The 24,447-nt window shown below is 39.1% G+C and overlaps 2 protein-coding genes and 2 pseudogenes across 2 annotated transcripts; 2 read left to right on the forward strand and 2 right to left on the reverse strand.

Annotated features, from left to right (window-relative positions):
• Nucleotides 1–10,075, forward strand: part of LOC130719725 (uncharacterized) — a 32,317-nt pseudogene extending 22,242 nt beyond the window's left edge.
• A 5,188-nt stretch (nt 10,076–15,263) lies between these two features.
• On the reverse strand, nt 15,264–17,051 carry LOC130719726 (protein FAR1-RELATED SEQUENCE 5-like). Its single transcript, XM_057570336.1, has 2 exons — nt 15,623–17,051; nt 15,264–15,526 (listed from the first exon to the last, which is right to left on the reverse strand). Exons 1-2 carry the CDS (start codon nt 17,049–17,051, stop codon nt 15,264–15,266), a joined length of 1,692 nt encoding a protein of 563 aa, XP_057426319.1.
• Nucleotides 17,048–17,852, reverse strand: LOC130719727 (uncharacterized). Its single transcript, XM_057570337.1, has 2 exons — nt 17,820–17,852; nt 17,048–17,731 (listed from the first exon to the last, which is right to left on the reverse strand). Exons 1-2 carry the CDS (start codon nt 17,850–17,852, stop codon nt 17,048–17,050), a joined length of 717 nt encoding a protein of 238 aa, XP_057426320.1.
• A 3,996-nt stretch (nt 17,853–21,848) lies between these two features.
• LOC130719728 (60S ribosomal protein L7-4-like) lies at nt 21,849–23,758 on the forward strand (annotated as a pseudogene).
• The last annotated feature ends 689 nt before the right edge of the window (nt 23,759–24,447 follow it).

Genomic DNA, 24,447 nt, shown 5'->3' on the forward strand with positions numbered 1-24,447 from the left:
CAGCATTCTCACTGAGATCAGTCTGACCGTGCACATTGCGGAGCCTCAAGGAGGCTTCATGATAGAAGATATTGATGCACTCAGAGAGAGATGTGGGTTGAAGGTGAGTATAGGGAATTATGGAGAGTTGGGTGCAGGAGAGGCTGGGTGATTGCTGCTATGAGCTTCAGAGGCACCTTGTGGAGAACCAATGTTAATCATGGGAGCATTGGGTTCAGAGGTTCCAAGGTGAGGGTCTGAAGTTTCAACCAGAGGGTGAGGTGATCTAACTGAGGATTGGTTAGACACTGATTGTTCGGGTTCAGGGTCTGGTTGAATGGGCTCTTGTTGGCCAGGGACAGGGTGAGCTTGTTGAACTAAGGGGTCTGCCTCTTGGATAGGATTGGCCAAGATAGGTTCATCTGGGTCAACTAGACGTTCAGGTCTAGGGCCAGGATATCTCCTAGGGCTTGGACAGGTAAGGTAATACTCTTCCAAGGCAGACACCTTCTCTTTTCTAACCTCCATGAATTTTCTAATTGATTCAGAGTTATTGGAGGGAGAAGAATCAACAACATTGATTGGGAAGGATACAGGTGTAAAGGCTGTTGAAGAGTCTGTATCCGTGGTTCTGGCAGCAGGACGTGCTGATGCTCTGGGAGCAGAGTGATCAGACGTTCTGGGTTGTGGTTCTGTTTGGTTGGGCTCTGGTTGGTCATGGATGATGGTTCAGAAGATAATGGGTCGTACGGAATGGTAAGGAGAGAGGTTGGATCTTCTGACCTAGAGGTTGGGTTCTGAAGCAAATTCCAGAGAGGTGCTTCGGTAGGAGAAGGTTGAGGATCGTGGGGAATGTGGTGGAGAGGTGGTTTGTGCGGCTGGTTGGGATTCAGGAATAGGAGTGAGGGGATTTGAGGAGTGTTGAAGCAAGGCAGAAATAGGAAGTGCATCAAATAAATTCAAATCATCATCAGAAGCAAGTGCAGGCTTACTTGAATGTGCTGATGATCGAGTCACTCTGGCAGGAGGTTCAGTCCTTCTGACCACTGCAGCAGCTGGTTCCACCCGAGTAGGCTTCACCACGATTCTGACCTTCTTCTGCTTCTTCTTAGGAGGACCATCCTCACTATCACTATCATCACCATCATCAGGCTTTCTCTTTGTCTTCTTGACCAGAGGGACATCAGATTCTTCAGAGGATTCTTCCAGAACCATCTTCCTCTGAGCTTTCTTCTTGGGAGGAGAAGGAAACTCTGGAGCTGGAGGCAGTCTGCTGAAGAAATCATCAAGATCAATCTCGAATCCTTGAGCCCTGAGGTCTTCAACATAGCATCTGATGGCTTCAGGATTGTCTGCTTGAGTCCACAGTGGGTAGTCATTCAGAGGCATCCTTCTTCCTCTGATCTCAAAAGATGTGTCTTCATGAGCAGGAGCAATCTTCTTCTGGACCAAACCCATCTTCTTCAGAGAGTTGGCAGTGAAGACATCGCTGACAATTGTGCTCAAGTCCTCTATGCAACCAGCATTGATCAGGTCTTGAATGAGGCCACTCTCAATGAAGAGATCAGACAGCAGTCTCCCAAAGGGGATATACTTGATTGCTGACTTGATTGAGGCAGTAGTCCTAGACTTCCGGATACACTCCTTCAAGTAGGAGAACAGGAAGTAGGGAAGGCAGATCTTCCTCTTGTCTTGAATGAAAAACAGCATCGCCTTCTGGTTGAAGTTGATGTAATCTGGGGAACTGCCCTTCGGTCTCTGATTGATGCAGTTGAGCAGGATCTTGTGCCAGATCCTGAGTTTGGGGTGAAGGTCCATCACCTTGTAACTTGTCTTGCCCGGTTTGAAAGTGGTGTACAGGGCCTGGTTGGTTTTGTCTTTGGTGCTGGGTTTCAGCTTCGACTCAGTGAATTGGAATCGAAACCCATAAGCAGTGTCTGCACCTAGCAGATTCACGAATGACTTCTCCGTGATGATGATCTTCCTGCCAAGAATATGAGATACCACTTGAGTATCATCGCAGTCGGCGTGCTTCCAGAATTCCTTGACCAACTTCTCATACACCGGTCCTCGAAGTCGGTTGAAGTAGTTTCCCCAACCTTGAGCTTGGACTTCAGGACGAAGATCAAACCCATTTGCAGCCAGGTTGTCGAGGTCGAATCTCCATTCTGCCAGGACTTGGAGTTCCTCAGGAGCAAATACGCAGTGAACGGCACAGCCCCGTTCTGCAATTGGAACAATCTGCTCTTGAACTTGAACTTGTTCTTGTGCCGGGTTCTCAGAGCCCCTTTGACCCGTTGCCAAACCAACTACCATGTGAGGGAACTGAGGTGCATCTGCAGTAGATCTTCTGGTTTGTCTCACCATTTTGAAGAGGTTGAAGGTTTGAGGTAGAAGATGAAGTTTGAAGGATGAAGAGAGATCGAGAGAGAAATCAAGAAAGAGGCGGTTTTGAAAAGCAGAGAGTGCGAGAGTGAAAACCGGAAGTGAACGAGAACGTGTGTGTATAGTGGGTTTTATCAAATAACCGTTGTTGATTCAAAAAGCACTTTAAGATCAACGGTTGAAAATTAAAGATAGATAGTAACAGTAAAATACACAATCACACACAGGAGATAAGCATATCTACACGCAATCATAACAGACTGTCACACGGGCACAAGGAATTATGCATCAGAAATTCTGACACACGTGTTGTTGTCTCAGCTTCAGAGTTAGTACCAGTGGGCACACACACTCTGATTGAGTTACCTTCTGGACTAGACATCTTCTGATCAAGAAGTATCATAGTCAGAGGTTCTGATCCATCTTCACTCTGGACAAAAGTCCATGTTTAGATTTTTCAGAATAAAATTAAATCTATCCTCTGCTAAGGGCTTTGTAAAGATATCTGCCCATTGATGGTCAGTATCAACAAACTTCAGAAGAAGTACGCCCTTCTGTACATAATCTCTAATAAAGTGATACTTTACCTCAATGTGCTTTGCCCTTGAATGCAAGATAGGATTCTTACTCAATGAGATTGCAGCAGTGTTATCACAATAGATTGGGATATTGCTCTCAAGGATCTGATAATCCTCCAGCTGATGTTTCATCCAGAGCATCTGAGTGCTGCATATTGCTGCTGAGATATATTCTGCCTCTGCAGTTGATAGTGCAATGGTTGATTGCCTCTTGCTTGCCCATGAGACTAGATTGCTTCCCAGAAATTGACAATTTCCAGAAGTACTTTTTCTCTCTGTTCTATCTCCAGCATAATCAGCATCACAATAACCTGAAAGCTTATACTCTGATGTTTTCTTATACATCAAGCCAAGGTTAGTGGTGCCTTTCAGATACCTTAGGATCCTCTTAACAGCAGTTAAGTGGGTTTCCCTTGGATCTGATTGGAAACGAGCACATAAGTGAACACTAAATAATATGTCTGGCCTAGATGCAGTTAAGTATAGAAGTGAACCTATCATTCCACGATAGAGCTTCTGACATACTTTACCACTTTTATCTTCTTTCTCCAAAATGCATGTAGGATGCATTGGAGTCTTGGCCACTGTAGATTCCAGCATATTGAACTTCTTCAGAAGTTCTTTAGTGTACTTGCTCTGATGGATATATGTTCCTTCTGGTGTTTGATCAACTTGTATTCCCAGAAAGTACTTTAATTCTCCCATCATACTCATCTCAAATTCAGCCTGCATCATCTCAGAAAATTCTTTGCATAGAGATTGATTAGCAGAACCAAATATAATATCATCAACATAAATTTGCACAATTAAGATATCATCTTTATAAGTCTTGCAAAAAAGAGTTGTATCTACTTTACCCCTTACAAACTCATTCTCCAGAAGGAATGAGCTAAGTCTCTCATACCATGCTCTGGGAGCTTGCTTCAGACCGTAGAGTGATTTCTTCAATTTGAACACATGGTCTGGTTTCTTTTCATCTTCAAAACCTGGGGGTTGATGAACATGGACTTCCTCTGAGATATAACCATTTAGGAAGGCACTCTTTACGTCCATCTGATGTAGAACTATGTTGTGATTTACTGAGAAGGAGATCAACAGTCTGATTGCCTCCAGTCTTGCTACCGGAGCAAATGTTTCAGTGTAGTCTATTCCTTCCTGCTGGCTGTAGCCTTGAGCAACTAGCCTTGCCTTGTTTCTGACTACATCTCCTTTCTCATTTAGCTTGTTTCTGAATACCCATTTCGTTCCAATAACATGAACATTCTCAGGCTTCTTCACTAAGCTCCAAACATCGTTCTTGGAGAATTGATTTAATTCTTCTTCCATGGCCAGAATCCAATCCTTGTCCTGAAGAGCTTCATCTATGGACTTGGGTTCAATTAAGGACACCAATCCTTTCAGACTCAGCAAGGTCTCTTCAGAGGGTCTGAAGGCAGATCTGGTTCTGACTGGTTCATCTTTGTTGCCCAGAATCAATTCCTTAGGGTGAGCTGCAGTGATTCTGCTCTTCTTCAGAGTTTGTGAGTTAGAGGGACCAGCTTCTTCCTCTGGTTCATCTTCCTCTGGCTCAACTTCCTCTGGAGCTTTGCCTTTGTCAGAAACATTAATGCTTAAATCTGCAAACTTTTCAACTAGCTTTGACTGGTCAGAGTCAAGCTTATCATCAAATCTAACATGAATAGATTCTTCAATAGTCTTAGCATCAGTATTATAAAATCTAAAACCTTTAGATCTATCAGAATAACCAAGTAATAGACACTTAGAAGACTTAGCATCAAATTTATGCAATCTATCCTTAGTATTGAGAACATAACAAACACAGCCAAAAGGATGAAAATAAGAAATGTTGGGTTTTATGTTCTTCCACAATTCATAAGGAGTCTTATTCAGAATTGGTCTCACAGAGATTCTGTTCTGAATGTAACATGCTGTATTTACTGCCTCTGCCCAAAAGTGCTTAGCCATGCCAGTTTCTTGGAGCATGGTTCTAGCCATCTCCTGAAGAGTTCTGTTCTTCCTCTCAACAACACCATTTTGTTGAGGAGTTCTGGGACAAGAGAAATCATGTGCAATTCCATAGGAATCAAACAGACTCTCAAACTTGTCATTCTCAAACTCTCCACCATGGTCACTTCTGACACGCACAATCCTACAAGCCTTCTCGTTTTGCACTTGAGCAATGAAGGTAGAGAACACAGCATGAGACTCATCCTTGCGGGTTAGAAACTTTACCCATGTCCAGCGGCTATAGTCATCAACGATAACCATCCCATATCTCTTGCCACCTATAGACTCAGTTTTCACTGGTCCAAACAGGTCTATATGCAGAAGTTCCAACGGCCTTGAGGTTGAGACAACATTCTTTGCCTTGAAAGGGACTTTTGTGAATTTGCCTTTCTGACATGCTTCACAAAGAGCGTCTGAAGCGAACTTCAGATTGGGTAAGCCCCTGACAAGGTTTAGCTTGCTCAGCTGAGAAATCTTTCTCATACTGGCATGCCCTAACCGTCTATGCCATACCCACTGCTCTTCATTAACAGACAGAAGGCACTTCACATTCTGAGCCTCCAACTCAGATAATCTGATCTTATAGATGTTGTTCTTCCTCTTGCTGTTAAATAGAACAGAGCCATCGATCTGACTTACAGCCCGGCAGGACTTTTGATTGAATATAACATCATAACCCTTGTCAGCTAATTGACTTATAGACAATAAGTTATGTGTTAAGCCGTCTACCAATAAAACATTATCAATGCATGGACTACTATCTACACAAATAGTACCAGTACCAACAATTTTACCCTTTTCATTTCCTCCGAAGCCAACTTCGCCTCCAGGCTTAAGTTTCAGCTCTCGGAACATACGCTTTTCTCCCGTCATGTGACGCGAGCATCCACTGTCCAGATACCATGATTGGTGTTTCAGTGGAGCTATCAAGGATATCTGCAACATAGATAATCTTGTCCTTAGGTACCCACTTTCTGGGTCCTCTTTTGTTAGTTACCCCAGAGGTTCTGATCACCTTGGGTGTCTCAACATAATATTTTAAAGGAATATTTGCATGATATTTAGTCATAGAGAAAGATCCCTTTTTAAGAGGGTTTTTAGCAATTTTAGCAGGTACAGGATCAGGCAATATGGTACTAGAGGGAACAAAGCATTCATACAAGGATTTAGCTTTAGACACAGAAGGCTCATTTCTAATTGGTTTAGAATAGCCAATGCCATGCATTCCATTTCTGCTTACGCCATAGATCATTGAAGCCATTAGGCTTCTATCCACGCTTTTAGCTAGGAATCTTTGAAAAGACTTTTCATACTTAGATTCATTTCTACAATCAGAGGCATCACAGGCAACAATTTCTTCTAACTTAGCAATCTGGTTCTTAAGCACAGAGTTAGAATTTACCAAAGCATGATTTTCATTTTTCAAATCAGAAATAATTTTCTCATGTTCAGAAGGAGTCTTGGAGACAGCAGATAAGTTCTTTTTCAACTTTTTATGCTTAGACAATAAAGAGTTATACTTATCCATGATATCAGACAAAGCATGTTTCAGTTCAGAGGTAGAGAAAGAAGCAAATACCTCATTTTCATCGTCTGAGTTAGGATCTCCTTCTGATTCTGAGTCAGAGTCAACAGCTTCCTTTGACTCTGCTTCCTTGTCTTTGACAATTGCCATGAGTCCTTGGACTTCACCATCAGAGTCAACATCCTCTGACTCTGATTCATCAAATGTCACCATCAGACTCTTCTTCGTCTTGAAGTGCTTCTTTGGCTTCTTGTCTTTCTTCAACTTTGGACAATCACTTTTGTAATGCCCAGATTCTTTGCACTCAAAACATGTGACTTCCTTGATTGAAGACTTCTTCTGGCCTGAGGACTCATACTTTCCTTTTGCCTTTCCAGAGCCTTTGAACTTGCTCTGCCTGTGCTTCCAGATGCGGTTGAGTCTCTTGGAGATCAGAGTCAGCTCATCTTCATCAGAATCTTCTGATGCTTCTTCAGATTCTTCTTCTTCAGCTTGAAGAGCCTTTGACTTCTCAACCTTAGCCTTTTCAGATTTGGATTTCAAGGCTATGGACTTTTTCCTCAGATCTTGCATCTCTGAGCGTTTCAGCTCATGGCATTTCAAAATGCTGATGAGTTCTTCTAAACTCATATTCTCAACGTCTCTCGTGAGCTCTATTGAAGTCACCAAAGGCATCCAACTTTCAGGAAGACACCTGATGACCCTTATGACATGATCTTTTGTTGTGTAGCTCTTGTTGAGAGGTCGTATGCCAGCTACAAGCAATTGAAATCTGGAGAACATTTCTTCAATGGACTCATTTGGCTCCATGATGAAGGATTCATACTTTTGGATCAAAGACAATGCCTTTGATTCTTTGACTTTCTTGTTTCCTTCATGAGACATCTTCAGAGATTCAAAAATGCCTTTAGCAAACTCACGATCTGTAATCTTCTGGTACTCCTCATAGGAAATAGCACTTAGAAGAATTTCTCTTGCTTTGTGATGTTGTGAGTACAGCTTCTTTTGATCTGCAGTCATCTCTGACCTTGGGATCTTTTTGCCATCTGCATCAACTGGACGCTCATAGCCATCCACAATAATATCCCAGAGATCTGCATCGAAACCCAGAAAGAAACTTTCCAGTCTATCTTTCCAATATTCGAACCTTTGACCATCGAACATAGGAGGCTTTGCGTTGTAACCATCTCTTTGAGTTTCACTGGTGGTGGCAGCCATTGTTTTTCACACCGGCCCGGATCACTGAACACTGTTAGGTGTGGTAATCAGAACTTGCGCTCTGATACCAATTGAAGGTATGAAAAACGGTAGAAAGGGGGGGGTTTGAATAACGTTTTCAGAACAAAACTTCCACCTTAAAGATTTTGACAAATCTTTCGAGAACTTAAGTGCTAAAGATAAGAGATAGAAAAGCACACAAGGATTTTATCCTGGTTCACTTGATAAATCACTCAAGCTACTCCAGTCCACCCGTTAAGGTGATTTCTTCCTTCTTAGAATGAAGGCAATCCACTAATCAGGTAAGAGTTACAACTGCACTTGAAACCTACAAGTGACTAACAATTACACTGGCTTAGCTCACACTAAGATTCACTCTCTTAGTCTTCTCTAGGATCCGATCAACCTTGATCTCCTAAAGGAACTAAACAAACTGTTTATCAAAGAATTGTTTACAAGAGATTTGCTTCTAAAAAGCTAATTGTAAACTCAATGAATTTCAGATGAAAGAAAGCTTAGAATATTTTGAATATGTCTTGCTCGTGTGTATTTCTTTCTCTAGCCGCTTCTTTCAATCTTCAGCCTCTATATATACTCCAAGGATTAGGGTTGAGCGTTGCATGGGAAATGCTACCGTTGGAGGGCAGTTCTGGAAAATCCAGCTTCTGCTGTGGCTGAGAACGTTAGGTAGGTCGTCAGGAAGGTACACTTGCTTTTGTACTTGGATAGAGACTTGACCTTTTAACCTAGGAGACTTCTGATCAGGGGAATACTTCATATTGGAACTTGTGAAGCCGGTTGATCAGAGTCAGAGGGAAAGCACAGATCCTCTGACCATTGTATCTTCTGATTCTGAACTCAGAGGGAAGAACATGGCCTTCAGAGTTTCTTGCTTCTGGACTTCAGAGTTTCCACTATTCAGCTTCTGGATCTTCAGAGTCTTCTACACCATCAGAACATCTGAACCTTCAGTGTTTCTTGGTTATCAGAACTTCTGGATCTTCAGAGCTTCTAGCGACTGAGTCCACATCAGAGTTTGTATAGCTTCAGAACTTCTGAAGCTTTTCCACTGTTCATACTGAACATGGTGAATGCGAAAGCGTTGCTTGGGTTACCCTTTATACACAGTGCTTCTGATTTGTGTGAGATTGAGTTGAGGTCAGAGCCTGTAAATAGCACACTCAGAAAAACACGTTAGAGTACCACAATAGTTCATATCAAAAGGTTAACTTGTAATCATCAAAACATAGAGTTGTACTACTAGATCAAAACTTGATCTTACATCCGGTGCGTCGATGCGGCAGAAGCACACAGAATTATCAAAGAAATCCATGAAGGCTCCTTTGGAACCCACATGAACGGGCACTCAATGGCAAGGAAAATATTAAGGGATGGTTATTACTGGTTGACTATGGAAACAGATTGCTTTAACCATGTGAAGAAGTGGTACAAATGTCAGGCATATGCCGACAATATCAATGCTCCGCCGGTGCCATTGAATGTGCTGATGGCGCCTTGGCCATTCTCAATGTGGGGCATGGACGTTATCGGACCCATCGAACCTAAGGCGTCAAACGGCCATCGCTTTATCCTGGTGGCAATCGATTATTTCACCAAGTGGGTCGAAGCAGCTTCTTATGCAAGTGTTACAAAGAATGTAGTGGTCAGGTTCGTCAAGAGGGAGTTGATTTGTCGATATGGTTTGCCGAGTAAAATCATCACTGACAATGGCACTAATCTGAACAATAGATTGATGAAAGAGTTGTGCGACGATTTCAAAATCCAGCATCATAATTCTTCCCCATATCGCCCAAAGATGAATGGGGCAGTCGAGGCGGCCAATAAGAACATTAAGAAGATTGTCCAAAAAATGGTAGTGACTTACAAGGACTGGCATGACATGCTCCCTTTCGCCTTACACGGATATCGCACCTCAGTGCGCACTTCAACCGGGGCAACTCCTTTTTCCTTGGTATACGGAGTGGAAGCAGTCCTCCCTATTGAAGTTGAAATTCCTTCATTAAGGGTATTGATGGAAGCTAAATTGGAAGAAGCAGAATGGGTTCGAGCTCGATATGACCAATTGAACCTCATTGAAGGCAAAAGACTAACTGCATTATGCCATGGCCAGCTATATCAACGCAGGATGAAGCGAGCCTTCGAGAAGAAAGTTCGTCCACGGGAATTTCAAGAAGGAGACTTAGTCCTTAAGAAGATCTTGCCCACTCAAAGGGATCATCGTGGAAAATGGACTCTGAATTATGAAGGGCCTTATGTTGTAAGAAAGGCATTTTCAGGAGGCGCTTTGGTCCTCACTAACATGGACGGCGAAGACCTTACTCACCCTGTCAACTCTGACGCAGTCAAAAAGTTCCATGCTTAAAACAATCAAAAGATAAAAAAAAAAGGAAAAAGAAAAATGAAAGCTCGCTAGTTCGAAAACCTGTAAAGGCGGGCTAGGCAAAAGTTAGAGCGACCTGATGGGTTGAAAACTCGAAAGAGCGGCCCAGGCAAAAATTAGGGTCATACAAAAGTAAATAGATTCACTAAGCTGAAAACCTGAAAGGGCGGCTTAGTTGGAGGTTTGAATCTACTCAAAAAAGAAATCTGGCAAGACAAAGACTCAAATGAGATCATGGAGGTTTGTGGTTGCAAGAAGGGATCTTTTCCTGATCGCTCCAAAGCTTCAAGGAATCGTGAGAAGCTGGCTTTTGATGGGCATTCAAAGTTGTGGCCAAGTGAAGCTAGCACTGTTCATCGCAGAGGGCATCCCTCATAGCACTGGACCACCCTTTTTCTTTTGTTGTCCTTTTTGTACACCTTCTATATAGCCACCATATTCCATTATGTATCCCTTTTTCTTTATGAGCAAGTTTTGTGTATAAATATGGCTCTCCTTTTAATATGATGACCTGTTCTCTTCTTGATACATTGACTTTATTTTTGCATCTTGTTGAAAGCATGTATTAAAGGGAAACTAGTTTTAACTTGAAAATTATTTTACAATTTCTTTTCGCATGTGTCCCACTAATCCTGGTAAGTTCGGCAAACCACCTTATTAATATGGTAAGGATAGAATCAGATCACTGCTATGTTCAATAAATTGTCACCAGGCACCTTGCAAAGAAGATGGTTAAGCCCGAATTTGAGAAGTACATACAATCTAGCAAAGAAAGCAGGGAGCGGATCAAATCGTGTTCTAGCTCATCCATGGATCCTAGGGAACCTGGTGTCCCAAAAGCAACACCTCAAAACATAAACACAAAACTATCTCATAATCTAAAAAACTTTGCATCATCTGCATCACATCAAATGTGCCTATCAAACATTGCATTTTGCATCACAAACATGCCATTTTTTAGTTCAGGGATGAAACCACAACCAATCTTACCTTTCAGATGGGCTCCAGATCCTTCCTAGTCCATTTTCTAACTTAGGACCCCTGCGTCTGCTTTTATTTTTAGTTAGGCCCCCGTGCCTGGACCCCCGCGTCCGCTTTTACTTTCAGTTAGGCCCCTGTGCCTGGACCCCCGCGTCCGCTTTTACTTTTAGCTAGGCCCCCGTGCCTGGACCCCCGCGTCCGCTTTTATCTTTCAGTTAGGCCCCCGTGCCTGGACCCCCGCGTCCGCTTTTACTTTCAGTTAGGCCCCCGTGCCTGGACCCCCGCGTCTGTTTTTACTTTCAGTTAGGCCCCCGTGCCTGGACCCCCGCGTCCGCTTTTACTTTCAGTTAGGCACCCGTGTCTGGACCCCCGCGTCCGCTTTTACTTTCAGTTAGGCCCCCGTGCCTGGACCCCCGCGTCCGCTTTTACTTTTAGTTAGGCCCCCGTGCCTGGACCCCCGCGTCCGCTTTTACTTTCAGTTAGGCTCCCGTGCCTGGACCCCCGCGTCCGCTTTTACTTTCAGTTAGGCCCCCGAGCCTGGACCCTCGCGTCCGCTTTTATCTTTTGAGTTAGGCCCCCGTGCCTAGACCCCCGCGTCCGCTTTTACTTTCAGTTAGGCCCTCGAGCCTGGACCCTCGCGTCCACTTTTCTCCGAGACAAAATTTGTGTTCATATCTTTACTTTTATTTTATCGTGACAATATGAAAACAATTGTTCTTCATATTCTCTATGAAAAATAACAAGTAAAGAGGGGCAGCTGTAAACACCAAATTTTGCCCCCTTTATCATTATTAGTATCAGGTTTTAATTTACTTATTGTAAAAAACAAACAAACAAAAAAAAAAGCAAAAAAACATAAAACATAAAAAATACATTCAATTCTTTAATATGAAGATAAGTTTGTTACATGTTAAGATAAATCAGAAACTAGAAGGAGGAAGGATAGAAAGTCACGAAACTGAATAAAGAAAAGCAAAAGAAAGAAGGAAGTTAGGAAACATAGGATGGAAGGAAGTAAATGTTTCAAAACAGGGGAAATAAACATGGCGGTGGCGGTGGCATGTGGTAGAAAAAGAGAAGATGGTGTGAAAAATTGACAATGCAGAAGATAATGCTACTTCCCAAGGGCTTATCATGAACAAGTTGTGTGGTAAATTTAATTTTGACCTTCTTCTGACAGTACAAAAGGATAAGAAACCATAAAAAGTAAGAGGAGATAAGGGTGCAGAGCCGCAATTTTAGAATTTTTAGGAATGATTACACAGCTTGCTTAGGGAAATTTATTGTCAGAGATTACACAACAGGACTCACCAGCTTGAGGCAAATTGTTTACCGCCCCCAACCTCTATAAAAGGGGTGAAATTATGCAGTAGAAAAAAAAGGAAAAGGAGGAAGAAAAGAAAAAACAGAGGAAGAAGAGAAAAACCGAGTGTGAAAGCAGAGTATAAAAACAAGAGTGCAAATACCTTGGATTGGTGATCATCTCTTGATCATTAATTCTCAATAGTGACAAATAGCAACCAGAATAACTAGGAGCATACACAAGAGAGGAGGCACGCACAGGGCTGAAGAGAAGGAGTGAAAGAAAATTAGCTTCATCCAAGTAAACATACTCTTTCCCTTTTAATTCTTGCTTAGCCAAATGAATTTCATATGCTTTTAAACCAGTTTGAAACATGACAAAATTGAACTGAAATGCTGCTTAGAATCAAAAATAATTCTATTCAATAGTTCAATGCAATTTACATAATTAGGTAGGAAAATGAACAAGAGAAATCATGTGGAAGATACTCTCCATTTTTTCCTTTATAACAATTCATACTTCTGTCTCTCTTTTCCAATGTTTGGCTTAGGTGAACTATCATTGTGTCCCTGTAATCATATCCCTGTAATCATATCCCTGTAAGCAAAGAGGTTTTAAAATCACCATCATCAAAAGGAACATAAAGCATGTAAAAAACAGAATGAATTTTAGAGTAGTATTGAAAGGAATAAAAATTCAGGTTTAATTTTAGAGTTAGTGGTTAAAAGACAAGGTCTGGCCCATGCGCTTTTCATCTGGTTTTATTTATTCTTCTTTCTACCATGATAGTAATTAGTTCATTGCTGGCTAGTTACTTTTGGCATAGTGAAGTACAAAGATATATGTTGTGTGCTGCGGAATGTCTAACTGATACATGTTATGAGTACTAATAATTTGTTCAAAGTCAAATACAGTAATGGAATGGCATTTCTATCCTTTACTTTGACTACCCATTTGGTAGCATGATTTTTAAATGTAAATAAACAATACTCCAAAAATGCATTTTTGGTAATAGAATAGCATTTCTATCATTTACCTAGACTACCAATTTGGTAGCATGAATAATTAAATTTTTAAGATTAATTACGGTAATGGAATAGCATTTCTATCCTTTACCTTGACTACCCGCTCGGTAGTGTACACCTTTTTTTAATTTGAAAGCCGTGTAAAGAACTTCAAATCCTCAAAATCCTTTCGAGTTTCAATACCTTGAAACAAACTTTTTTTCCTTAATCAAATCAAGTCAAGAATCAAGTTTTAATCAAATTTACAAAACATATAAAAACAAAAACATCAATCTTTCCAAAGAACTACGTGGCTTTGATTTCTCCATTGCACTTTGGGGATACGTAGGAGCAGGCACCTACAACTGTCAAGCTAAAATTCTAAATAACTCTTTTTCAATTAATTAAATCAAAACACACAAAAATCAAATAGTACTAAAATCAAAAACATTTTTCTTTTGGGGTGAAACAAATATTTAGAAAGCTGACTTAATTTTGCACAATTAATTAGAGGTAACCGTTTTATAAACGGGCGCTGTGGGGTGCTAATACCTTTCCTACGCGTAATAGACTCCCGGATCTAGATTTGGTTTCGAAGACCATTTTCTTTATGGGTTTTCTGATGTTTTCCCATTTTAAAAATATTGGTGGCGACTCTTCTGTTTTACACTTCTTTGTGCGCCGTCCCACCGCGACCCCGGTTGCGACAGTATGTTTATGAACATGCATTTCCTTGTATGTTATTAAGCATTTCATTATATGCTCTTGCTCTTACTGATAAATAGCCATGATAAGTTTTTGTGATAAGTGCGTGGAATAACCATGCGTTTTGGTTTTTGTTAAGTCTTTATAACAAAAACCTATCTGAATTCATGAAAATATTACCTCTCATGACACACTGACACAAGTGTTTTTTCGGGACCCAAAAATAAACATAATGAATGATAGTAAGTAGCCATGATAGTATTACCTAAATAACACAATTATTTATTCCAGACCCAAAGCAAACTGAATGAATGAGAGGCAAAACTAAATAGCAAACTAATTTATTGAAGACCCAAAAAAAAACAAGTAAACAAGAGCAATAAAGCTGCGATACACACCCAAATGACATGGCAAAATCCCATGGTTTATAGTGTACTGGCAATGGCAAAACCCCCCTTCAAATATACTTTTTGCCTGATGTACTGCCCATGTGTAGGAAATTCAGCAACATATTCCCACGACACCAACCTGCCAAATAACAACCCAACTTCCACTAAATGGCATAAATATCAAAACTGCAAAATTTCACACCAGTACTAGGACAGGAGAACAGGAGACAGTCTCCAACATCAATAACATGTACATGTACCATAATTGACAACACCTATTCAGGGCATAGATATAGCAACAAGTCCCAGAAATCCTCATTTAAATGCATTTCATTCATATATAAAGGACAAAAAATAAATATATGAAAAGTCGCATTCTCATATTAATGAATGACTGAACCTGGCTAATGAAAGGAAACTTTCAATTACTTTCTTCATAAACACTTGCTAATTCACATATTGTACAGTCTGTTGGCAAATTTAAAATACATTCTAATACAGATTACACAAAACAAGAGGACACAAACACAAGGTCTGTTGTCAAATTTAAATTACATTGTAATAAAGGTTACACAAAACAAGAGGATGCTTTAACAATATCCAGCCAAGGTAGCACTTTTTCACGCGTACTGTATGATCCTCTGATAAACCACCACAAGCACCTAAACCAGGTAGAATAAACTTATGCTTCAATAAATTATAAATTAAACATCCATAATGCAATTTTGCACAATTACTTACACAGTTAAGTTAAATGTAAAATGGTTAAAAGATACCTGTTAACATTACTAAGTAACAGCATCTGAACTGCCAAAATCATTTGCAGGATGCTGAGTAGATGACCCTGCATGGGAAGTGCCAACACCATCACGAACGCCGCTCATGGCCTGAGGACATGACTTTTTGTTGTGTCCAGCCACCTTACATCGACTGCATCTATTCGGGCGCCTGGCTCTCATCTTGGATGCACGAGTAAGATCCTCTCTAACAGCTGGACTAGGGTTGCCCAAGCGGACAGAACCCACACCCCCAACAACACCATTAGGAGGAGCTGAAAATTCATACTTCAATTTTAAAAATTGAACACGCTTAGCAATCAAGTCTCATGTCTCATGAATCTCTTCGTCATTTACTAGAGATAAATTACACATATAGTGACAATGATCCACCATGGACGAGTACTGACACAAATTGTGGGAATCCCAATACAACGTGTCATCGCTAAATGCAGCCCGAATTCCATGCTTTGCAGATTTGGTCCACCTATCAAGCACAAGACACTTGGGCAATTCCCTGAAACCCATATACAGCAGCACAGCGACTAAATGGTCATATGGAAGCCCATGGGTCTCCATCTTATAACATGAACAAGTAAATTGGACAGTCGATTCATGATATGACACATGCCAGGTTTTGTCCTTTGCAGGATAATTTGTTACTATGTAATTTGTGCATGTCATGTTTTCCTCAAAGCCTAACACGATCATTGTTCCAACCCTTTCAAGTACCATCCTGAATTTGTAAAAGACACCCTTAGTAAATGGTGCTGCAGCAGACTTCTCTAACTCTCTCACTTTTGTTTTCGGCACAATCTCCCCATAGGAAGAGTTAAAGTCAGACTCTATTTCCTTATACCGCAGATAGTTCAAACAACGATGAAAGTGTTGTACAAATTCAGTTAGGTTATAACGCTTTTTCACAAACTTACCAATCTGAGAATGCAACGCCTCACATCGCGAGGTTGTCCTAAATCCAGCAAAGAACCGACCCCTCATGTGTGCAGCAGACCACATCATCCTTCTTTCATATAATTCCTGAACCCAAACATTTTCTTCCAGCCCAAACTTTGCAACCGTGGCAGTCCAAAGATCTTCAAATTCAGAAACATCAAACTCTGTAAACATGCATCTCCTTAGCGGATTCATGAATGCAGGTATATGCACACGTTTTCTAGCATTATCAAGGAGGTGCCATGCACATAATCTATGGTGGGCATTTGGATACACTTGCTTAATGGCAGCTTTCATTGCTTTGTCCCCATCAGTAATAATCGACAATGGTGCTTTTCCTTTCATAGCTTCCAAAAACCTCTCAAGTAACCACACGTACGTTTCTATCTTCTCATTGGAAACCAAAGCAGTAGCAAAAATTGTGCTTTTGTTGTGATGGTTAACTCCACAAAATACAACAAAGGGGCATTTGTACCGATTTTTACCATACGTTGCATCAAAGGCGACAACATCACCAAATATTTGATAGTTTAGCTGACTTATCCCATCACTCCAAAAAAGGCTATCAAGATTTCCATCTTCATTCGCAATGTGCTGACAATACAGTAATGGATCTTTGCTTCCCATCCCCCGAATATAACTTATTGCAAATTCCGCATCACTTTTTTTCGGCTCATCCTTCTTCTTCTTTCTCCTTTGTCTACCTTGAACATTGTACATATTTTCTTTGGAAAATCTGACTTTCTGAAATCCACCAGTTTGGTTGGGAAATGTGCTATGGATATGAGGAGTACTTACACCAGCCTGTGACATGTTGTTCATATGCAGAATATCTGAATCATTCATTTTCCTGGAGCTGCTATCATGCCACACATTTTATCCTCTTCCAACACATGATTGTGCTCATCAGTAAAGAGTTTTGCATACCACCGACCATTTGAAGTATCCAAATGTACCCGAAATTTTGCAGGACACCCACACCTGAAATCTGACCTTGATTCACGTTGACGCTTTTCCATAGTCAAACCCCTATCTTCACGGAAGCCTTCCCTATGACAAACGAAGTTGCGCTGTATAAGTAACCCTTCCTTGTTGTGAATCTTTCTACTTTTCCTCACGGCAAACCCATTTACTCGTCCATACCAATGGTAGAAAAGATAAGCCACCTCACTATCCAGAAATTCATAATTCATCAAGTCAAGTGGTACCAATTTTTTTAGATCTATGCGAAGTGTATCTTGGAGGGTATCAATCTTCAGCATACCTCCAACAGCATTAGGCAATGGCACATGCATGTCCTCAACATGGGCATTGACTTCCTGTTCAGCATCACTGTTCATGTGATCTCCATACCCATAGTAATGGTCTGACCCATCTGAGGAATCTGAATCAGTGTATGGTGACTCATTTAAATTTGGATGGTCAAACTCTTCATTTCCAGTCGAAAGATTTGAGTAATCATCCTCTCCATCATAATCAGACCCATATTGTGTGCCATCATCATCCGCTGTACTCGCATCAATGGCCTGTTGATTTATATCTCAGATTGGTTCAATAATCATCAAGTTTACATTATGGCTTTATCACTAAATACACAAAATCAAATTAACAAACCTCAATTGAAGATTGTTCATGATCCAAATCCATTCCCCCTTCACTGGCGTTTTCAAAACCACCCCATGTTAGTCAACAGAACAAATGTAATCAGCTAATTGCATGAAAATTGAACTGAAACACTTCACATGGTGTATGACCTCTCAACTACGACTATATAAAAATCAGGGAACTATAATATAACAGGGAACTGTAATGCTATATAAAACACACAAATAATCAGTCACAAAACATGGGGACCTGCTACATACTCAGCCTAATTCATTTGATTATGGTGGTAAAACAACATTTTTATGACTGTTATCAATTTCTAAATTTTGAGGCTGCATCACAGTGACACTTCAATCGTGCCTGGGGTGCCTTGGGTTTTCGGGAAATAATTCAAAAATTGCCCACAACAACTTCAACTTTCAATCGATGGAACACAAATATCAAAGGGGGCTAAACCAGGATAAACCAGGACACCTGATTAAAATCAACCAATTTACGATTCATTGTAACCTAGACAAAAATATAACAATGCAAATCAATATCATAATAGGGCTTTTCTTAAGCATCATGAACTTCAGATCACAATCTCCGTCGAAGACAGAGCTAAGCTGATTACATACCCAGATCTATCCTTCAACGCGATTACAGGGTTCCTCCTCCACTTCGACGGACGCACCAGCAACGCCACCCACGGTGTTACTCGACGACGAAAACTCCAACAATGCCGTCTTTCACCGTCGACACAAACGCAGAACGATCGACCTGGGCCGCGATGTCCAACAAACACCTCAACGATCGACCTGGGTTTTCCTCAGAGCTCACAGGTTTTTCCACATGTTGGAAACTTGTTTGATTATTTTATTTCCATACAGGTTCTCAACTCTTATATGTGTACACTCTCAGACAGATATGGAGGGACTGAACTGCAATTTTTATGATTTATTACTGGTCAACCCACTATGTCCACCTATAATAACAGGTAAAGTCAAAGTGAACCATGGTGGGTCAGTTTCAAACTGACCCACCCTAGGCGCAGCCATCACAACCTTATAAATCATAGCTATTAGATTTATCTCCAACATGACAAAGATTTATATTTCACAAAATAGTTTTCAACTAGTATGCAATTGTCGCATTTTTGTGTTTAAAATAATAAAAGTGTGACAATAAAAGTGCAGTTCGTTTATTAATGAAATCTTGCCTGAATTTTTTTGGAATGATATAATATAAGAGTTGAATACATTTAAAAATATACTGTGTGTTATATATGAGGATATACAAATCCTGTCATTCTTTCATAACCATTCAATATCAAATTGAATCTTTTTCAATTCATTCTAGTGACGGTTAATTGTATATGGTATCTTTCATTTCTCCCTTTGTCATTTAATTGACAAGTTATAATTATACTTGACTTTCAAAAAAAAAAAGTTATAATTATACTTTAATATCTATATCTATATCTATCTATCTATATCTTTATCTTTATCTTTATCTTTATCTATAATAAAAGAGAAGTTTAGACAGCCTTAAGGGCAATTTAGTTATTCAATTATTAATTACATTGCAATGAAAATTTTACCATGGTTATTTTAGTAAAAATGACAATCATATCCCGAGATTCAATCAGAGTCGTTGGTTACCTCATCTGAAACGTTCTTCTTCCATTACCCCATGTGAAACGTTCTGTGCACAAATCTTCATGGAATGTTAAACGTTACGGCTTTCAGCCCTTCGTTACCCCTCCTCCTACATCTTCTACGCTAAGAGTTATAATCTCATTTTCTCTCAATTCCATGCTTTGGTGTCTGCCCACCCCGAACTTCCCTCTCTGGAGGTATCTTCTTGAACACACCGATATGATGCGTTCTTCGCTTTCTTCTCATTTGTCGATCTTATTTGTGGGATGTTTTGTTGTTGATGGAATTGCTTGCTGCTACTTCTTCAGATGAAGGTGATTGTAGTCATATCAACTCATGCATCACGTATGGTATCGGTTTTGCTTTCTCTATTTTTGGTTATCTTTCTCTATTTTTTCTTTCTAAATTTGCTAAATTAGTTTATAGTCATACTCATACATGTTAGTATCTTTTTTCTTAGAAATTCAAAAGAGGATAATTGTTCATGGAGCAGAACCATAGGGCATAGGTAATTAATCCGACATGATAAAAAATCTAAAAGGTTAACTTAAAAAAAAAGAAAAGGAAAGCGTGGTGGTTACATTGGTCGGGAAAAATAATCCTTATCATATTATCTATTTTACCTAAAAAGAAATTCAAAATTTTCCATACTACTTGGACATTCTTTTTGATGGTTATATGTTGCTGCAAATATACTCCCAACCCCTTTGTTTCTTTTATCCATGATTCAATTCTGATCTATTTTATTCATTTTAATGTAGCACCCAGAGCATGTGCAACACTTAATTTTGGTAGTACCTTCTGGATTTGTTTTAGAATCAGTTGCAGACACCGGGTAGCTTACTTCGAACAACATGGGAGGAGGCAGTTCTAAACCATCAATGAGAATCTAATTTTACACCTCAAAAAATGGTCAGGTAAGTGATAAGTGCCAATTTTACGTATATTATGATATAATTTTCAGCACTTATTTGACTTGTATGCTTAAGTTATTGACCATTTTATCCCTCAAATGATTAATTTGTTAAACACCTAGTTTAAGTATATATATTGTGTAGAAATCATGTTTAATCCCCTAGTTTTGATGTAGGGTTAAAGCTTGAAGAAGATCAAGGAAATCAAAGCTTTGGAATAAAAAATGGAGTTTCTAGATGTGTTGGGCGCTTAGCACCATTTCTTGGTGTTTAGCACCATTTGGCATAGAGGAAATCCAAAGCTGAAGAAAGCTTGGCACTTAGCACCAGAAAGTGGCGCTTAGCGCCATTAAGGCGGTTTCAGCCTACTTTCCATGGTGCTTAGCACCAGATTGTGGCGCTTAGCACCAACCTGCTGCCCTGTTTTGATATAAAGTACGTTCCATCACGTTTTGAACCAGAGCTTGGACCAGAACTGAAACCCACCACTTAGGGAAAGATAGAACTTGAAAGAGAGCATCAAGGGAGGTATATGAGACTTTGGAGAAGACCTTGGAGCTGTTTTCATTGCCGGGGAACCGTCATGGATTCGGTTTTTCATTGTTCTTCTTCTCTTTTATGATTGTAAAGCTATCCATGGAAATGGATAGCTAATTTCTCATTTGTTGGGATTAGAACTAGTTGTGTTTGATACTCATGTAATCTATTTGATTTCCTTTCATGCAAATTTCATATTTCTATGCTAAAGAATCAATGGTTTTCTCTTTTGCTTCATACTATATCTTAGGTTGATCCCCTTGGGTATTTTGATTGATTCAAACTTGTGTAGGGAACTCACACGTTATTGAGTCTGAACTAGAGTTAATCATATGTTTCTTTTCCATGATTCAATGATTTTTACCATGTGCTTCATGCTTGTTTTGGATTGATCATCTAGAACATGAATTTAGATTTAATAGGATGGTGGGAACTGACATTTTAAATCTGAACTAGGTATAATCATCTAATGATTCTAAGGTCTAGGGATAGGGTTAGATCATTAGTCTATTCAAACATCCATGCTTAATGCTACTCACTACTGTTAATCGATCAAGGGATTGAGGGTTAACATAGCTAAGTTGATAATCTTCTACGTCGGGGGACTGGGTAGTAAGATAAGAAATGGTGGGAGGAATCAATTTCATAGAACAATATTTGCATGTGAATCAATAGGTTATATAGAGGTCAGACAACGAAACTCTAATCCCAACAAAACTATCTACCTTGGTGAATCCAACTCTTTTATCTTCTTGATTTATGTTTTTATGTTCTTAGAGTGGTAAAAATCTTTCAACAATAAGAGTACTTTGTCTTTGGCTTTGGCTTAATTCACTTCACCCTTAAATTGCTTCAATTACATTTTATAAATTTCTTTCTTTATAGCAGCAAGTTTGTTAATTTTCTTAACATCGAATGTTTGTTATACAATTGGCTGGTCTCATAACATGGGGAGTTTTAACAGGTTAGCTCTTTCTATGTTGGGTGTGAATGTGACCGACCATGTTGGAGATGTAAAATTGTCAAAGAAAGTTCTTCCTTTAGCTGCAACTAATAAATCCCAATGCTAGGACATATATCTTTCCTATAGCTATATAGCCGATTAAATTTTGTTTCATGCTACTACTCTGTCTCCTTAATACAAAATCTGTTGTGTTTTTGGACTCTGAGACTCGCTGTTCTGGGACTTTAGTGCACTTGATCTCCATTTTCAAAAAAATTGATTTAGATTCATACATATGCTTCTTCAAAAAACTTTCTCATGCCCTATTCCTTCTCAGGTTATTGGTCCAACTCCACCCTTCTCACATTTATGCCTTTTTTTCTTTTATTTTTTTCCCTTCAACTTTCAAGTTTAGCTCCTATCCCTTTCCCATGGTCAACCTTATAAGTTACCATGATCTATTGACAAACTTTAATCTTCATGTACACTGACTTATCCATTTACTGAAATAACTTGAGGGTGCTTTCTTGCAGCTTCAAGTCTTTGGGAATTAAATATGATCTAAGATATTGGGATTTGGCATGACAACTTGAAAGAAATAAATAAAACTCCCCTCTGTGAAACTTTAAGTTGCCTCGAATATCAAAAGAAAGAAGAAAATAGGCAAACTAACACAAATTAATGTGTTTGATCTCTTTGTAGTTTCTGTATTGATTACTAAATTTAACCACTTAGAGGGAAGTTACGGTTAGAAATAAAGTCACTTTTAATAAAAAAATTAAGGTTTCATAGTTACAAAAATGAATGGTCATGAGTTATTATGCATTAAGGAGCATTAAGTGTGTTTAAGGATCATCATTATTTGTTTTGTAACTATGTAACTACTAAGCATTACCTCTATCTCTGATTAGTATTTTTAATTGAGGTGTGTGTATTGGTTATGAATTACTCTTTAATAAATGAAGTACCATCTCACGTGGCATGCGCGTAGGATGTGTGAATGAAGTGAAAAAAAAGCTCTAGAGCGAATCCTAAAAAGGTATGCTCTATGTTAATGTATTGTTTGATAGTCAATATTTATATCCACCTAAGAAATCAATTGTAACATTTGAGGACATCATTTTGTAATAATTTAGGACATCAAGAGTGAGTTCTGAAGACCTTGAGAGCAGTTGAAGGTGAAACAATAGCGGTATCAAGTGTACAAATTATTTTAGGTCTTAGTCAGTCAAGGGCCATTTATTCTAGGTAAGCTTTTCTTTACCATTATTGATTAAATTCCAGGTAGGACACTACGTTGAATAAGCAGAATAGGTGAAGGCATTTGTTCCAAAGTCTGTGCTGAAGAAGCGGAAGAGGGAAGTGACTGGTGAAGAAGCAGGAGCTTCAAGCTGCTAAGAAGAAATGAGTTAAGAGTCGAAGCTGATTTACGAGAAGGAGTGCAATGAGCAGGAAAAGGAATTGATTCGATTGAAATGTGAGGCAAAGCTGAAAGGTTGATTTATGTTGACCCTAAGCTCTCTCTCTTATTTGTTATTCTCATCCTTGGTATTAAGGCCATGCATCCTAAGACAAGGAGGATCCTGCAACTATTAAGATTGAGACAGATTTTTAGTGTTGTCTTTCTTAAAGTTAAACAAACCAACAATAAAAATGTTGCATAGTTGAGCCTAAATCTGAAGAGTTCAAGTATGTAAAGTTGAACCAACAGAGAGGATATGTAAAGTTGAACAAGCTGAGAACTTCTCTAACTGCTAACTCTGTTATTGAGGAGACCCTGGGTAAGTACGTCATTATGAGACCGTATCCATGAGATCATGACTGTCGGACATCATTTTAAGGAGGCAAAAAACCGTCCTTTAGCCATTTTAGCTCAAGGCTCCTTTGAGGCGCTTGAAGAAGAAAAGGAATTAATATGATGTCGGAATCAGGGAGACTTATGTCAATGAGCTAATCAGTGCATGAATTAAGCAGTGGTGATTATTAGGGCTAATCAATTTTGGCACAATACATTTTGTAATTTAGATCAATCATAATTTATTAAATTGTGTAGTAAAATAACTTGATTATTTACCACAAAAAAAACTTGATTACGTTCATACATTTCATAATTTATTCACCACAAAAAATACATTTCACAATTTTAATTTATTAAAATAAATATTTTGGCACAATTCCATACAATATTAGACTAAAATTTCGGTTTCTAAAACAATTACTAAAATTTTAAATTTATTTATTATTACAATTTGAATTTTGAAAATAAGTATCAAATAGCAAAATATATAAGTTGAATAATTATATCTTCACACCTCATTTTTGAGGTGTGGATAGGGGGAGGAAGAGATAGATAGGAAGAAATGAGAGAGAAAGTAAATATGTGATAGTAGATAGATAGGAAGATGATTGATAAAGAAAAGAGAAATAATAGAAAATGAAGGTGGAAAAAGAGTGGAAAGGTGTATATATATCATTTTACCAATAGTTGATTAGCACTTGTTAATTTACTGACTTATATTTGAGTTCAATTTATTATTTTATTTATTTATACTATTATTTCATCTATATGACGCGATATTAATATTAATTTATAATATATATCA

This window comes from Lotus japonicus, chromosome 5, assembly GCF_012489685.1.
Source record: "Lotus japonicus ecotype B-129 chromosome 5, LjGifu_v1.2".
Taxonomy (NCBI): domain Eukaryota; kingdom Viridiplantae; phylum Streptophyta; class Magnoliopsida; order Fabales; family Fabaceae; genus Lotus; species Lotus japonicus.

Bases quoted from the DNA above. Each gene is read 5' to 3' on its own strand.
- LOC130719726 (XM_057570336.1), bottom strand. From the start codon at position 17,051: ATGAATGATTCAGATATTCTGCATATGAACAACATGTCACAGGCTGGT. The intron at 15,527-15,622 runs GTAATTTATCTC...ATGAATTTTCAG, and splicing joins GGATCATTGTCACTATATGT to CTCCTCCTAATGGTGTTGTT.
- LOC130719727 (XM_057570337.1), bottom strand. From the start codon at position 17,852: ATGGATTTGGATCATGAACAATCTTCAATTGAG. The intron at 17,732-17,819 runs GTTTGTTAATTT...ATAAATCAACAG, and splicing joins ATGAACAATCTTCAATTGAG to GCCATTGATGCGAGTACAGC.